This window comes from Nuphar pumila, chromosome 12 (assembly GCF_984573655.1).
Source record: "Nuphar pumila chromosome 12, dmNupPumi1.hap1.1, whole genome shotgun sequence".
In the NCBI taxonomy this organism is placed as follows: Eukaryota; Viridiplantae; Streptophyta; class Magnoliopsida; order Nymphaeales; family Nymphaeaceae; genus Nuphar; species Nuphar pumila.
The window spans coordinates 22,507,755-22,525,425 of record NC_143260.1 but is presented as its reverse complement, the minus strand read 5'-3'; the positions used below and the strand labels follow the sequence as shown (position 1 = coordinate 22,525,425).

The window sequence follows — 17,671 nt, the reverse complement described above, 5'->3', positions numbered from 1 at the left end:
GACTCAAATTCAGTCACCTAGTTTCATGGGAAGGCCTGTGTAAGCCAAAATAGAAAGGTGGCATTGGGTTTAGGAGAATTGAGGAGAAGAATATTGCATATCTAGCATGTTAGATATATATTTCAGCAATTCCATGTGGGCTGAATTTATGAGAGCAAATTATATGAAACAAAAGGTTTTGGGGTGCAAGTTCATCAAGTGGTTAGGTGCTTGGAAAAGTATATTATGAGGATAGTTAAAGATCAAAATCTTTTTGTCTTACAAGGTTTTTGATAGATCTTGTTCTAAGTTTTGGACTGATCCCACCACTCATTTCTCTTATCTAAGAGAGATCAAATGTGTTTATTCAATATCAAAAGGATATCCGTTAGAGATGGGTTTGAAGTGTTTGGGAGTTCTGTATATGCTCCGTTTCCTATTCTAGATAACGTATGGCAATGATACTATACTTTTAATTTATCTCAATGGAGGGACCAGATTTGGTGGAAAGGCACTTGTAGCTCTGAAAGTGTGTCAAGAAAAGATATTTGGGCTTCTATTCACAAGAAGGGCTTGGCTCACCAGTGAAACATTTTTGTTTGGGCCAAGAAGATCTCTTAGAGAGCTTCATGGGGCATTTATCTGGTTTGTAATAAGAGACTTCTTGTAATACCCTGGTTTTCCAAAACAAAACTTGGTAAAAAAATTCACGAATTTCTTTTTTTTTTTGCAGTTAAATTTAAAAGATTTTTAACAACGAAAATAGATGATAGTTAGTCATCGGTTTTAAAAGATATCGAGAAAGTCACAGGTACCTTGAATCTCGATGTTGCCCTGCTCCGTATATCACACTGCAGGTTCAATACCTGTATCCCCCATAAAATGGGTCGAATTCATTGTTGGTCTGGTAAAAAAGTATTCGAATTCTAATAAGTATAATACTTAAAAACATAAGAAGCCACTTTAGGGCCACAGTTGAAAACAACGTAGCTTAAGTCTCCACAACTTAGCGTATTGTTATCCCATGAATAGAAGCAAGAGCTCCTCGAGCTTAGCTTAGCCATACAAATACAATTTGGGTCCTTTACCCGATCGATCCAACAATGTACCGAGATCAATACCTTTTATAAGGTGATGCATGAATAACACTAACACATTCATTTATTCATTCATTCATCATTGTACTTATAGAAAATGCATTGTTTTGATATTAACCATTCATTAGCATCAACACGATCATTTAGGGGTTTATTATGCTATATATTTTTGTATACCCTAGAGGCATGATGACCTTGTTAATGGTAGGATGGCAGTTTTCATGACAAAATAAACCTCATTATGTCAGTTCAAATGTATCATTCTACTGCAGTAGCGGAGTTCAATTCTTAGATCTTAAGGATAACCCAGTCTCCTAACCTTTGAGTAACGGGAGACTGCCTGAGCTCTTTTGTTCATAATAACATATATGTCACTTGAGGTGGTACCATTGTGTATCGGGCTAACATGGTCCGTCCTAGCCCACCCCTAATATATATATATATATATATATATATATATATATATATATATATATATATATATATATATATATATATATATATATATATATATATATAGAGGGTAGGTGCTTGAACATTAGGTGTTTGTGATACGTGCTTGATGGGTTTTTTAGGTTTTTTGTTTTGTTTTTAAATTCTAATGGTGTAGATGTGATCTATGTACATAATTTTATAGGGATCAGCTCTTGAAATGTTTAATTTTGACACATGGATGGGTTTTTATATGGTTCAAAAAATCAATAATCCAAAATCTTTGTAAATTTTTGAGGCTCCAAATATCATTTTTTTCATCAAAAACACATGATCCATGTGTGGATTCCTCATAAATTGACCATACCCAACATATTTATAGAGTCAAAACTGTGAAAAATATCAAAAGAGCAAAAAAACCCATCAAGCATGTATCACAAGCACCTAATGTTCAAGCACCTATGCTCTCTCTCTCTCAATCTATCTATCTATGTGTGTGTGTGTGTGTGTGTGTGTGTGTGTGTGTGTGTGTGTGTGTGTGTGTGTGTGTGTGTTAAGCCCAAAATGACCCCAACCGGCTAATTTAGGCTAACGGGCTTAATGAGCAGGCCAAGTGTTAGGGTTTTCCCAATGGACCAGCCTGAATCAGGCATTCACCGGGAACGGTCTGGTTGGACCGGTCCATTAGGTGGCCAAACCAGACCATATATTAAGTTGATGCAACGGTAATAGCTAAAATGTTGCTTTATAAGCATTAAAAAGCTGGCATAAAAAACATTTTGGTCATTATAATAATTATTTTTTTAGTTGGGATTCTGGTATGTGGTATGCATATGGCTTCACGAAAGCAATGCACAGCTGAAAGAAGACTTGATATATATATATATATATATATATATATATATATATATATATATATATATATATATATATATATATATGGGTAAATATTGACTACAAATGAAGGTACGAAACTAAAGAGCTGAAAAGCATATAGGTGCAAGTTGTATTGACTCAATCTAACTACATAGATGTGCTTAGCAAGGTCTTTTTGCTAAGGATCAAGCCTTGGATCATGTTTTTTTATGTAAAAATGTGATTTACATATTGTATTTTGTCATTTATTTAGTAAGCAACATGTTTTAGTTTATGAACTTTCGATATTCAGAAGCAGTTTTTCAAATGTACTATAAATCAATGGCCCAAAGTTTTAACTGCATTGTGAGTTGTCAATTTTTTTTATTCCAAAAAACAAGTTTAGATGTCGTAAGGACTTCGTGTAAATCATATTTTTGCTAATAAACTTATAAAAAAGAAATATGTAAGGTCTGGTTGATAAAACACTCAAACATTGAAGAAGTTGAGTCATCCAATCATCATTGGTTGCAGATTTTGAACCTTCTTTTATTGGACAGTCTCCCTTCCTTCCTATATATATATATGATTGTATGTATGTGTTCTGGATGAATCTACATCCACCTAATAGAATTTTCAATTTTTTTGAGTTTTTTTTTGTCAATAAAATTCTATAGATGTGAAAGCAATTAACCATGGGTACAATACAAAAAAATTGTGGATTAGCGACGGACGTAATCCATCACAAATCCATTGCTAAACAGTTTAGCGACGCATAACTTTCATCGCAATTTCCTAGTCGCTAATTAGCAACGAAATATATCTGTCACTACTTTCATCACTAATTTGCGATGGATCCGTGAATGCCATGATTCATCGCGAGGCCATCGCTAATGCGCAGAGATTTGGTTTTGCGACAGATATACATCCGTCACTAATTTTGTCGCTATTGTAGCGACAGATTACAATCTGTCGCAAAACATCAGCCGATTCAGTTTTGCGATGAATAAATATCCATCCCTAATTCATTGTTAAATTGGAGGTCGATACTAATTAGCGACGAATATTATCTGTCGCTAATCCGTCGCAAAAAAAATTGTTTGAAATATAAATAGAGAGAAAAATTTTCTCGTTATACAATTTATATATCCTATGTATAAAAAACAAAGTACACATAAAAAATACACATACAAAGCAGGTGAAAAAATTTAACATAAGTTACAAGGGGAAAAATTTTATCGATCCACTATAATGCTCACCAAGTTCTAATTATTTACAAGTGAACATGTACAAAGAGTTTCGTTTGAAACAATAAGAAGGTGCAACAAATTCAACACATGAATCTAATCATCGTCAAGATTCAGAGCATCATCCACTTCATTGTCTCAATCTGCCCTTGGGGTCGGCGATATGAACCAAAAAAGAAAATCATTCTGGGTCTTCCACATGAATCCTTCCAATGCCATGTCCTCGGTGAGGTTCAAAGCATTCATATCCTTTCCTATCATCTCCATCCAAGACTTCTTAGGCCTACCTCGACCTCTTTTAACTAATATATTTTCCCATTTCTCCATCCTTCTAACTGGAGCATCATTAGGCCTTCGCCGAATATGTCCAAACCCCCGCAAACGATTCTCTCTTATCTTATTTTCAGTGGGTGCAACGCCTACCTTCTTACGTATCTCCTCGTTCCGAATATTATCTTTTATTGTATTTCCACGCATCCATCTAAGCATATGCATCTCAGTTACACTCATATATATTTATTATTTATTTATTTATTTATTTATAGAAAGTGGCCGTACTAATTCTGGGAATGTGGTGTAATACATGAGCTAGCTGGCCAAGTGGGCTCGAGCTCACCACTCTCGGTTGGGTCAATGAGGGGTGTCTTTCCCTCTCCCATGTAACTGAGTGGTGGGGAGGAGAAAGGCCCCCAAATTTTATGGCAATAATGAGACCTTCCCCTTGCCCCTCCCCACCCCCCACGCATGGAGTAGTGGGGGAAAGGGAGAGGTTCCTTGTTATTGGGAAAGTAATGGGGAGTGAAACCCTCATTTCCCATGGGTCCCCGGTCTCAATCACCCATTTTGTTCTTTTTGTTTCTTCTTCTTCTTATTTAGAGAGATGGCGAGACAGAAAACGAGTTCTCTATCTCAGTCGTTGTGTTTGCAGCCTGACCAAGTTTGACCAGAATGGGGGGATGAGATAGAGAAATCTCTCTCTCTCTCTCTCTCTCTCTCTCTCTCTCTCTCTCTCTCTCTCTCTCTCTCTCTCTTGGCCAGGTTAGAGTCGGCCACCAGGCTAACTCAGTAGCCAACACCCACCTGACTTAGTCAGGGTGAACCCAGACCGAGCTCAGCTTGAAAAGGGGGAAAACAGAACAGAGAGCTGAGCTCTCAATCTCATTCTAGCCAAGAGGCAGAGAGCTGAGCTCTCAATCTCGTTCTAGCCAAGAGGCTCAGACTGACTCAGTTTGGGTAAAACCAGACCGAGCCTGGTCTGGAAGGTTGGGACACAGAGATTTTTCTCTTTATCTCAGCCCTGCTAGAAACGTCCAGACTGACTCGGTCTGGGTTCACCCTAAACGAGTTGGGGCTCTGTCTTGGGTAGTCGAACAAATTGAGTTTGGTCAGCATATCAAACGAGACAGAGCATCGGTTTTTGCGCCTTAGGACCAACTCTTTCCAGGTTTGATCGGACCAAGTCAGCAAGGACCCCAGGCTGGGTGCAGCCCAAATCAAGTCAGGTGAGTCCACACCCAGACCAACTTGGTCTAGGTGAGATTCAAACCATTTGCAATTTTAAGAAATATATAGTTATGAAGAAAACAAAGACAGAGATTGTCTTAATCTCTTCCCATAAACTGGATTCATTAGGACTAAGTCAGAGCGAACCAGGTTTGGGTCTTATTAACCAAATCAAGACCGGATCAGGTTTGAATCCAATTATCAAATTTGGATCCAATAGGACCAAGCCAGAATGGACCAGGTTTGGATCTAGTTCAGACCCAAACCCAAACTGAACCAGTCTGGTTCTATTTAGTGTCAAACTCAAAGTGAATCGTGTTCAGATTAGTCACATCAGATCTGAATCTAGTATTTGAAACAGAGACTAGATCTCTATCCAGTTTTGGATCCACAATAGAGTAAATTTGGATATGGATCCAAGTTTGGCAATCAAGAACAAAACCAGGAAGGTTCAGTATGAATTAAACTTAGGCCAGACTAGTTCTAGATTAGGTTCAGTGAAAAGTTCAAATTTGGGGGATCCAGACCCGTTTAAAAAGTGAAATGACCTTTTTGCCCTTATTATACCTACTTCAATCAAACAAAGATAACCCTTCTTTCTGATCTCAGAATCAGATGAGGTTTGGTGTGTTGGATTTAGGACTCAAAAATAAATGTAACTATCATGTTTTCATGATCAAATACACAACACAAAAAAATGAATATTGATAGACAATGCTTGAGGAGGGTAGTTTAATAATTTTATAAAAGTTGAGAAATGTATGTTTAGCAATTAAGTAAGTCTTTATGTATTGAACATATCCTAATATCGCAATGAGTGACTCGACTACAGGTTATAAGTTCAGTGATTGTATTCGAGGTGAGAAAAATTATAAACATGTTTAGTTAATAATACATAGTTTGTTTGTTACTTGTATGAGCTAGCTTACATGAAATCATATATGTTTGAGAACATAGTTATATATTAAATTTGATTCAGTTGCATTCTAGAATGTGTTTCATGCTACATAAGAGATAAAATAAATACATATGAATTTTTTATAATGCCAAGAATAATTTTATGTATTTATAAGTTCTCAATATAAATTGCATGTTAAAGAGCTATGATATTTTAGACAAAAATACATATAAAGAATGTAGAACCACATGCATGAAAACAAAATTGAGTTGTTGAGTAAAGTCCTTGGAGTCCCTTCTTTCAGTTAAGGTTACTGAAAGTTTAAGTCAACTTAGCATGCTAGATTTAACCCCATAAATCCCAAAAGATGCGATGGATGAAAAGAATGACCTGATGGTCGTCAGAGTGAGAGCCATCATAAGCGTGGGCCACCGATGATTTATTGATGTAGTGTCACTACATCATCTGTATGCATAATTTTTTTGTGAATATTAAAATCCTAGGAAGAACTTGCGAAACTTAGCTAAGTTATAGAGAAAATAGTAAACTCAAGGTAGTTCATGTGAGAAAGCAATGAGTTGCTTGATACATCCTAGGATATATGTTTTATACAATAATTGGGACTCTAGGCAGAGCAGAATGTAGCATGAACCACGAACCTTGGAGAGCAGGTATAGCTCTCTAGTCTGACTCTCCAGCTAGCTACCAGTGTATCCCCTTTTACTACAGTGTCTTGTGACTCCCGTGAGATCACAAAGAGTAGCTTATAGTTTGGCCAACACCATAGAATTGGGGTATTCTACACAAATTGCTACTTTTAAAGTAGGTCATTATCAGTATAGCCAATTTAGTATAGTAGTTAGCATCGAGTGGATGCTAGCTTGAGTTTTGAGAAGATTAATGGAGAAGTTTTAAAAGAAACAAACATGTGTATTATGTGGTATAAAACTAAACTAAGACTAGGGGCTTGGAACCCACCATAGTTGTAACTCAAAGTCTTCAATCGTTTATAAATATTCTTACTGAGTTGTAGACTCACACCCTTTTTAATAATTAAAATTGTAGGTTTCATGTGATTGATCAAAGACTGACACTATAAGAAATCTGCGATTAGCGACGAACGTAATCTGTGACTAATCTATCACAAATATGTCGCTAAACAGTTTAGCAACGAATACCTTTTATCGCAATTTCCTAGTCGCTAATTAGCGACGGAATATACATGTCGCTGCTTCTGTTGCTAATTTGTGATGGATTAGCGAATGCTATGTTCCGTCGTTAGGCCGGCTCTAATCCACAGAGATTTGGTTTAGCGACAGATACACATTCGTCGTTAAGTCTGTCGCTATTGTAGAGACGGATTTGCGCCGAATTACAATCCGTCGCAAAACATCGGCCGATTCAGTTGTGTGATCATAGTTGCCACTATTTCAGAAGGTGTCCTTAGGCAGCTAGATTGAGATGAGACTTTCATTTATGTTTTTATTTTATTGAACTCTTTATATGTATGAATAATGCTCCCCTGAGAGGGCTTGTGATTATGAAACTATGATGTGATCTTAGAAAAAAAATTATGCTATGGTTCTTTTGTGCTCACTTTGAATTTTTCTCTCTGCAAAGTAATACATACGAACCCGGACTCAAGAGGTCCCGGATTAGGGTGTTACAAATTGATATCAAAACCTGGTTGACATAAAAACTCCATCATTCATCATAGGTTCAATAAAATATTAAGTCTCCAATAGATAGATACCTATTAACCGGGGTCATTTTGTTGATAGGAATAGAGGATCGTAACAACAACGGTGTGTCTAACCACTAGAATCATATTATCACAACAATGACACTTATAACCCTAGAAATGTTTGACATGGGCCAAGCGGTTCGAGATCTGGCACGTGAACAATTGAGAGATCTACTTGTACCATCTCTGACACGACGGGGGCAACCTCAGCCTGGTGCTTGGAGAAGGCATCAATATCATCGTCACACATATGTCTGCAAGTCTTATACTTGTCGATAGATAAGTGTCAGCAAATCTGTCTTATTGCACATTTTTGCATATTTTAGTGTGTGTGTGTGTGGAGGGTCTTATGGGCTATAAAGTGGTCTTATTTTTTCCATTTCACTCCATATCAACTCAATCAACTCTTGAGTACTCTCTTAAGGGCTTTTCTTAAGGTTTTTGGGTTGATCATTCCCTTGGGTTCCCAAAACCTCATTTTTCTTCCCTCTCTTTTTAAATTTTCTCTCTTTTCATTCTACTATCTCGAAGCGCCGCCAAGGAGCTCAGATCAAGCCAACCTATACAACCATTGCAATCAGGGAGGGGGCATTAAGGTAAATTTTAAAAAAATCTTAATTTCCAATTAAATTTCAATTTTCATCCATATTTCCTTGCTTTTCTTGAAATCTGCCTCATACACCTCTCGAGATTATATGGAATGATGAACCAAGGCCCAACAAGAAAGAAACGATCTTGATGGCTGTGTGGAATAGTGTACAAAATGAGATGCTCCTGGATCAGAAGAATGTTCCATTCTACATCTCTCGACACTAGGGAATCAATCCAAATATGTTACACTCGAACAATCCATTGGTTTTGGCGCTCTCGAGTTTTTCGGTTCTCATGGGCTTCTTTGTGTCACTTTAAATTCTTTTCCCATAAGAAAATCTTTAGAGTCTATAAACTCTATTGAATTCACATTAGATCGATCCCAGGATGCAGTTATGCTATCTGATCGATGCCAAAGAAGGAGCTATGGTTTGTAAGTTCTCTCTCCTACTTTCTCAATTTTTCATGAGAATTTTGGTTGTTTTCACACTTTATCTAATTCAAACATACACTTTCTTATATTAGGTTTTGCTTGGGAGGGTCCACTATCCAAGCTTACTACACGTGCTCTATAAGGTGTTTAAAAGAAGGCTTGAAAAATAACTTTCTCGTATAAAAGATCTCAACCTTGATTGAGTTATACCTTGTTATTTGGGAAGGAATGACTTAACCTTGTACAAAGTGGGCAAATCCAATCATCTTGAAAATGGAGGCGAGTTAATATTTTTTTTTTTTAAATTATTTCAAAATATTTCAAAAACTTATTGGTAAAATTTTCCAATCAACAATTTCTCACCACTCATTTTCCAATTCTTGGTTTGCCAATGTGAACGAGAGTCTGAATCTAGAGTCATTACCAAACATGCCATGCATGCCTTGTGCTTAGAGCTGGTAAATGAGCTAAAAGTAGTTGAGTTTGAAGTGTTCAAGCTTCTTCTTGCTCTGATAAGTATTTGCTTGACTCGAGCATTTTGGAATGCTCTAGGCTTGGCTTCAGTCCACAAACTCACTGCACCCTCAGCAAAATGAAGAAATGAGTGGGTTCGGATCAGATGTAAGCCTTCTTGAAACTGAACTTCATCGGATAGAAAAAAAAAATAGTACTGAATCCAAATCTGATTGACCTAAAATAGTTAATCGGATAATGGTTATGCAGTGGGATTCAAATATCCATCACATTTCGGTTCGATTCGCACTCAGATTCATATTTGGATGTAAAAATCTCAAATTGAATCATACTCTACCTAACCCGACTAAAAGGACCATTGACATCCTTCCCAGCAGGTAAGGGTGTCAATTTGGTTGGGCTTTACCCCGACCTGACCCGTACTAAACTTTATAAGGTCAGGTTCTGGTAATAAACAAGGAGATCCGTTTAGAATCCAGGTCAGAGTCAAAGGATCCTATTAATATTTGGATCCGGATATGGTTTGTGAAATTTCATACCAGACTCGAGCCTTTTCGACTAAGATCCACAAATTTTCAATCTAAAAAAAGTTAAAAAATATTACTTTAACGGGTATGGTCTGGGTCTGGTTCATGTAATCCTTATGGGATTCGGGTACGCATTATCTTATGGTAGGTTCGATCGGACGGGAGTCGGGACCCGGTACCAGCAACTCAAATCAAGTATGAGTTTGGTCTCACCTGGCTCCGAACCAAACCCGACCCGTTGACGCCCCCCCGGACAAAACCATGTCTTTGACGACCCGAGAGAAAGAGAGAGAGAGATCACGGCGATGGGGATTCGATTCATCCTTCTGGTGAACAAGCAAGGGCAGACGCGACTCGCCCAATACTACGAATACCTCAACGTGGAGGAGAGAAGGGCCCTCGAGGGAGAGATCGTCAGGAAATGCCTCACTCGCACCGAACAACAGGTTTCTTTTTTCTTTTCCTATTGGTCTTTCCTCACTTCTCTAATTGACGTTTTGAAGAAGATGGTATGGCTCGTTTTAGGATGGTTTAGATTTGTGCGTCAGGGAATTCTAATTTGGAGAGGATTCATATAGAATTTTGGTTAATTCATGCGAAAATTTGGGTTGTAGCGTTTATTGATGATTTTTTCTTTCTTTTCTTTTTCTTTTTGGTTTGCTGATGCATTAATTATATAATTTTGGTGTATATTGCTTAATTTTCGTTTTGGGAATGCAAAATTGTGATTTGTTTTGCCTTTTGAGTTACAAATTGGTTCAAATTTCGGAAATTGCATAATGGTTGGTGAAGATACGCCGTTCCTCACGTTGGGTATCTGTCATTTTGCGTTGGTCTTGAGAGGAGAGGGGATTTCTGGCACTTTGATTATTTCTTGGCTCCTTTTTTATGTTTGGTGTTGACTAAAATCTTCATTCTTGAAGAAATTGGTAAATAAGTCATTGTTAGTTCGTTGTCCAATTGGCTTATTTGGATGGTGTGAAATTGAGAGCTATTGAATGTTGCATGAACGATGGGAAATGAGTGCTTGGAAAAAAGTTTTCGGTGATCTTTGTTTTAGAGGTTAGCTTAGTTTTTTGGGAATAGAGGAATAAGTGTCACGGTGTGTGAGGATCTTTTGCAGCACGGATCATTGGCCACGTTTGTGGCTTGAAGAACTGGATGGCATTCAACAAGATCACAAGCTTCATTCAATTTTAATCATCACTTGTATGTCTGAAGTGGCAGGAATCCATCCAGCTTTTCCTGCATTGGATCTTTTATCAATTTTATTATTTGAACATCGGTAATTCTGGGCATTGACAGATTCTATGAGCTTTTTCTAGTAATTTATCTGAAAATTCAAAGAGGAAGAGAAAGTTTAACCACTTGGCCATCACACAAATGGGGGAAAAAAATCAAGATCCTGGTGCTATGTGTAACTTTCCATCACGTTACTGTCATGTGAATTGCTTTTAGATCTCACATTAATTCACTTGTTGCTTTAAGATCTTGGAGTTCATGGGAGCATCCTCATCTGTATTAAAATAGCAAGACCATGATTTACAACCTAATCATCATGGATGAACTGATCATGAATGTTAACTACCATTTTTTGCGGATATAATCTTCAGTTGCTACTTATATTTAACATTGTTTGATTTACATGTCTGCTATGATGTTATATTGCTTTTCTTTGGTTCATGCTGGACAAATTATGCTGTCATATTTTGTTAGATCCTTATTTGTGTAACTTTGTGAAATGAGCAAATTGCTTATACAGCACCGAATGGCTAATATGCTCTTTATGCGTTACTTCATATTTATAGACCTTTGGTTATTTTTTTAAATGCATCCATTGCAGTTTGCCTTCCAGTAAATGAGCCATTACTTGATATTATGGCTGCCTGATTCTAAAGTTCATAGAAATATGTTAATTAGCTATGATTTTGTTGGTTCTATATCCTCTGATCTTCATTTCTTATATGCATTGTTTTTTTTTCTTTTACAAAATCTCAGTGTGTAGAATATGTTGAATTAGTTGATTTTTTCTAATTTTAATCAAGTTTTTTATTTTTTAATTAATTCTGTCACAGATAAACACTGAGTTTTTTTATTTACTATATCTCTTTAAGTTTTTTCTTTTTAAATATGGAAATTTCTGTTTTTTTAGAATTTTATTCTCAAGATAGGTTTGGCTTTTGTTATACAGATAACTGACCTAGATTTTACAGCAATTGTTTCTCAGAGTGATTACAGATAAGTGAAAGAAATATGCCAATATAATTGTATTAATTTTTCTGGTTTAGCGCTTTGTGGAGTTCAAAACAACTTACTTTCAGAAGAAGTTTCTGACAGAAAGAGTCTTCTTCTGACATTTTGAGTCATGCACGATGCTTCAATTTGTTCAAGCCAGTCATATATCTGTTTTATGTACTTCTGTATTTGTTAGGTTTCTGTGGTTCTCTATTATTACTCATGCTTATGTGTCTCCTTTCCCTTATATATATATATATATATATATATATATATATATATATATATATATATATATATATATATATATATATATATATGGCTCATTCAATGTCTATTTATTTAATATTAGTCATGCACGATGGATCAATTTGTTCAAGCCAGCCATGGATCTGCTTTGTGTACTTCTATATTTGTTAGGTTTCTGTGGTTCTCTATTATTACTCATGCTTATGTGTCTCCTTTCCATTGATAGATATACGACTCATCCAATATCTATTTATTTAACTCCTTGGATCTGTATATTTTTTATGCTTGTTGTTTTGCAGTACAAGGGTCTTTGTTTCGATCATTGAGGACATCATTAAGTATCTTCCTTTGTTTTGTGAAAACCTAAGATAGTCTTGTAAGGAAAAAAGGTTCCTTTTTTGGTGATATATCGTTTACTTATTAGATACGGCTGGATTTGTTTTGTTTAACAAGCTTTTGTGGTTGATCTATCATTCGTATCACTTGTATACTTGTATATATATTTTTCCTTTTCTGTTTTGAGGTTGGCGGAGAGGGGTGGGTTCTCTTTCTGTAACATCATCAACACTCTTTTGATGTGATTGCTTATGTAATATTATGTGTAAATGTGTGTGTCTGCGTATTTGATTGACTGAATGTGCATATGTCAGTGGCTCTTCTTATCTCTGATATGCTTTATCTTTTTTAAATGCAGTGTTCATTTGTTGAGCACCGAAATTATAAAGTTGTCTACAGGCGCTATGCATCACTCTTTTTCTTGGTTGGGGTAGATAATGATGAGGTGAGCAGTCTTTTTTTCTTTTTGTCCAGAACAGAATATCCGTATGACATCATATTTGAATAGGTAATGTGCAGCATGTACTAGTCAATTATTCCCTCTTTCCTGTTCTATCTTGAAAATTAGAAGTGTAAGCTTCAGGTTTCCAAATTATATGTCACAGTATGAGGTGTTTATTTGCTATCTTTGAACCGTGCAATGTGTTTATTTGCCATCTTCAGAAAAAACTTGTTTTCCAGTTATTTCATGCTATCCGTTTGTATTAACATGTTTATACATGTCTTGCAAAAATTTGACAATATACTATCCAATGTTTACTTCTAAAAATGTAAATTGTTCTTGCTTTTCAAACATTTTCAACATGAAAAGATGATATCCAATCACATTTGAATTGGATATCATGCCAGTAGAGCACCTAACCTCAAGGTTGGGTGCTTTGGTGCTTGTAAGTGCAGCGATAAGTCATATTCTTGAGTCTTCTTTTGAATCTGCATGTGTTTGATTTTTTGTTCTACTGTTTGATCATGTGGGCTTTATCCACTCCATTTGGCCTTTCCATCTTTCACAACAACCATCCTCCTTTAATTTGAAATTTCTTTTTTGCGATTCTTCTGTCGTTATGCCTTGTTATTTTATTATGCCCTCTTTCCTGTTCTATCTTGAAAATTAGAAGTGTAAGCTTCAGGTTTCCAAATTATATGTCACAGTATGAGGTGTTTATTTGCTATCTTTGAACCGTGCAATGTGTTTATTTGTCATCTTCGGAAAAAACTTGTTTTCCAGTTATTTCATGCTATCCGTTTGTATTAACATGTTTATACATGTCTTGCAAAAATGTGACAATATACTATCCAATGTTTACTTCTAAAAATGTAAATTGTTCTTGCTTTTCAAACATTTTCAACATGAAAAGCTGATATCCAATCACATTTGAATTGGATATCATGCCAGTGGAGCACCTAACCTCAAGGTTGGGTGCTTTGGTGCTTGTAAGTGCAGCGATAAGTCATATTCTTGAGTCTTCTTTTGAATCTGCATGTGTTTGATTTTTTGTTCTACTGTTTGATCATGTGGGCTTTATCCACTCCATTTGGCCTTTCCATCTTTCACAACAACCATCCTCCTTGAATTTGAAATTTCTTTTTTGCGATTCTTCTGTCCTTATGCCTTGTTATTTTATTATGCCCTCTTTCCTGTTCTATCTTGAAAATTAGAAGTGTAAGCTTCAGGTTTCCAAATTATATGTCACAGTATGAGGTGTTTATTTGCTATCTTTGAACTGTGCAATGTGTTTATTTGCCATCTTCGGAAAAAACTTGTTTTCCAGTTATTTCATGCTATCCGTTTGTATTAACATGTTTATACATGTCTTGCAAAAATGTGACAATATACTATCCAATGTTTACTTCTAAAAATGTAAATTGTTCTTGCTTTTCAAACATTTTCAACATGAAAAGCTGATATCCAATCACATTTGAATTGGATATCATGCCAGTAGAGCACCTAACCTCAAGGTTGGGTGCTTTGGTGCTTGTAAGTGCAGCGATAAGTCATATTCTTGAGTCTTCTTTTGAATCTGCATGTGTTTGATTTTTTGTTCTACTGTTTGATCATGTGGGCTTTATCCACTCCATTTGGCCTTTCCATCTTTCACAACAACCATCCTCCTTGAATTTGAAATTTCTTTTTTGCGATTCTTCTGTCCTTATGCCTTGTTATTTTATTATGCCATTATTTCAAGGGTGTGTCAATTCATGTTTCTATTCCACTGGCTTGTTCAGATTTTCCTGTTACCACTTGATGTTCCATCGATCCTTCTTCAGTTACCAGTCTCCATGGTGCTCTAACTGTCTGTTGTTCATCAGTAGCCTATCTTGGGACAATGATTCTTTTAGCTGAAGGGCTATATCAACTGATAATACATAAGAGACTCATTGTACTATCCATGCTTCAGCCTTGCACTGTAATTACACATCGAGATGAATTAACCTGAATGTAGTACCAGAAATCCCTAATACTTAGTCCATACATGTCTGGGGTTTGCAGTCCAATGATGATAATGACTGGTCACAGAACAATGTTCAGACAAATCATTTTGGATATGGTTTTCCATTTAATATGCATGCATTTTTGTCAAGTAACAGAATTTTATTTTGGTGAGTGCAAGTTCCCTTTATAATCTGTTGTAGCTCTTGCCTGTTACTTGAGTTTTCCTTACTTTTTTTCGGTGACAATCAGATTCATAGTTCGGCATTGCACGGAAAATTTCATATTATCAGACTGAACCAATTAAATAGCTTGCCATGAACAATAATTTTCTTGCATTGCTTGTTGATTGTGTTAGGCAGCTGGCATTCACTAGTTTCTTATATGTCATTCCAAAAGAAAAAAGTTCTCTTGCATGTACTGGGTGTGTGTATGCGTCGTGTGTATATGAGCCTGTATCTCTATGCATATGCGCATGTCATGGTTATAGATATAGCCGATACTTTTGAAATATCAATCACCATACTATCACAAGGTACTTTTGAAATATCAATCACTATACTATCACAATAATTTATATTTATAATCTTTTTGAAATTTAATATGATTTTTTATTATTTCCTGTCTTTCCTATGTTTCAAAAACTTGTTTGCATTTTATATATTTTTTCCAATTATAATGAAATTCTCTTGATATTTTTTCCAAGATTTATATAAAATCCTGTAATATTATGAGAAATTGTGTTGCCAAGATATTGCCAGGACTGTTAATATGGTGTCTGCACATTTGTTTTCTTTGCCTTTTATTTTTCTCTAAACCAATTATCTCCAAACTCCATGCACTGTTGCATTTGTGATGCAGTTATGGATGATTGTTATTGCTATTTATTTGCTGCTGATGATTCATATGTTTCATCTAAGCAAATAGTTAGGGTTTATGAGCTGTGCTGAGCTTTGATGTGCAGGCTCGGCTGGACAGTGCTTGTGACTGCTCAGGTTCAAATCCTTTGAGCAAAATGGGAATTGCACCCCCGTGCATATAAAACGTGAGCTCAGATTGTCTCTATACTCCAGATTGGGAACGAGTCTGAGCTTGAACAGGCTGGTAGACAGCCTGAACCCTAGTTGCTTATGTGATGTCGAGCTCATTTACCTGCTGTAGAAGCAAACAGTGTCTGCTAAAGTTTGGCTCGATATATGGTGCAGGCTATGCACAAAGATGATGATTAATGCTGTTTTTTTCTTCTGTTTTAATGTTTATTTATTGATTTGATCAATTAATGCCATCTCTGAGGATATTGTCACTGCTTATTTCTATTGGAGGAGATATCTGGTGAGATGATTTGTTTTTTTCACAGAACGAACTGGCAATTCTGGAATTTATACACCTACTAGTGGAAACTATGGACCGCCACTTTGGTAATGTGGTATGATTCTGAAACCTTTTTTAAATGCACCATGCTAAGCTTTAAGTAGAGCTATTTTCTATACTTAAAAATCTAAGTTTCTTTTTTATCAACTGTAGTGTGAACTGGATATTATGTTCCACCTTGAGAAGGCTCATTTCATGCTTGAGGAGATGGTCATGAATGGCTGTATTGTTGAGACTAACAAATCAAACATTTTGGCACCAATTCAGCTCATGGATAAAGCTTCCTAGACATTTCCATAGACCCATAAAAGAAGACAGTTCCATGGATTGTAAGCCGCATTGCTAGCATAAGATGAGTGAAAAATGTGATGAGTTGATGATTTGACTTCATCATTCTGGAGTGTTATGATTAGTTACCTTATTTTCTTGGCAACTATGTTTGGTGCACATAGTTGGACCAATTGGAAATGTATGATGTTTATTAAATGTAATGGACAGATTTTTCTACTTCTGTACATTTTTTGTCCATTTTTCAACCATGGTTTGAACTCATTGAAACTTGTTGCCTTGGGGCTTTAAAACTCGTGTATCCTACTGACTCATTGTATCTATCTGTGTCACTTGAGCTAGCAAACTTTATTTTCATTACTACATAGATACAACAACAACAACTACGCCTTCATCCCAAAACAATTGGGGTCGGCGATATGAACCAACAAAAAAAATCATTCTGGGTCTTCCACATGAATCCTTCTCCTCCATTTCTATCCAATGCCATGTCCTCGGTGAGGTTCAAAGCCTTCATATCCTTTCATATTATCTCCATTCAAGTCTTCCTAGGCCTACCCCGACCTCTTTTAACTAATATATTTTTCCATTTCTCCATCCTTCTAACTGGAGCATCATTAGGCCTTCGCCGAATATGTCCAAACCACCGTAAACGATTCTCTCTCATCTTATTTTCAATGGGTGCAATGCCTACCTTATTACGTATCTCTTCGTTCCGAATTTTATCTTTTATTGTATTTTCACACATCCATCTAAGCATACGCATCTCAGCTACACTCATTTTTTGAATATGATGTCTCTTGGCAGCCCAACATTTTGTACCATATAGTAAAGCGGGCCTAATAATCGTCCTATAAAACTTTTCCTTCAACCGCAATGGCATTCTACGATCGCACAACACTCCAGTTGCACTTTTCCATTTCATCCACCCAACCTTTATCCTATGATTTACATCTCCATCAATTTCTCCATACTTTTGAATGC

At 36.2% G+C, this 17,671-nt stretch overlaps 1 protein-coding gene across 1 annotated transcript; it reads left to right on the top strand.

The window, feature by feature from the left end:
* The first annotated feature begins 10,062 nt into the window (after nt 1-10,062).
* Nucleotides 10,063-16,988, top strand: LOC149820292 (AP-4 complex subunit sigma-like). The gene is made up of 4 exons (XM_089982722.1): nt 10,063-10,226; nt 12,959-13,045; nt 16,386-16,454; nt 16,553-16,988. Exons 1-4 carry the CDS (start codon nt 10,086-10,088, stop codon nt 16,685-16,687), a joined length of 432 nt encoding a protein of 143 aa, XP_089838848.1. The 5' UTR covers nt 10,063-10,085; the 3' UTR covers nt 16,688-16,988.
* Nucleotides 16,989-17,671: the final 683 nt, after the last annotated feature.

Excerpts from the sequence above, each read along its gene's own strand:
- LOC149820292 (XM_089982722.1), top strand. The coding sequence starts at position 10,086 with ATGGGGATTCGATTCATCCTTCTGGTGAACAAGCAAGGGCAGACGCGA. Across the intron at positions 10,227-12,958 it reads TCACTCGCACCGAACAACAG|TGTTCATTTGTTGAGCACCG; the intron begins GTTTCTTTTTTC and ends TTTTAAATGCAG. Across the intron at positions 13,046-16,385 it reads TTGGGGTAGATAATGATGAG|AACGAACTGGCAATTCTGGA; the intron begins GTGAGCAGTCTT and ends TTTTTTTCACAG.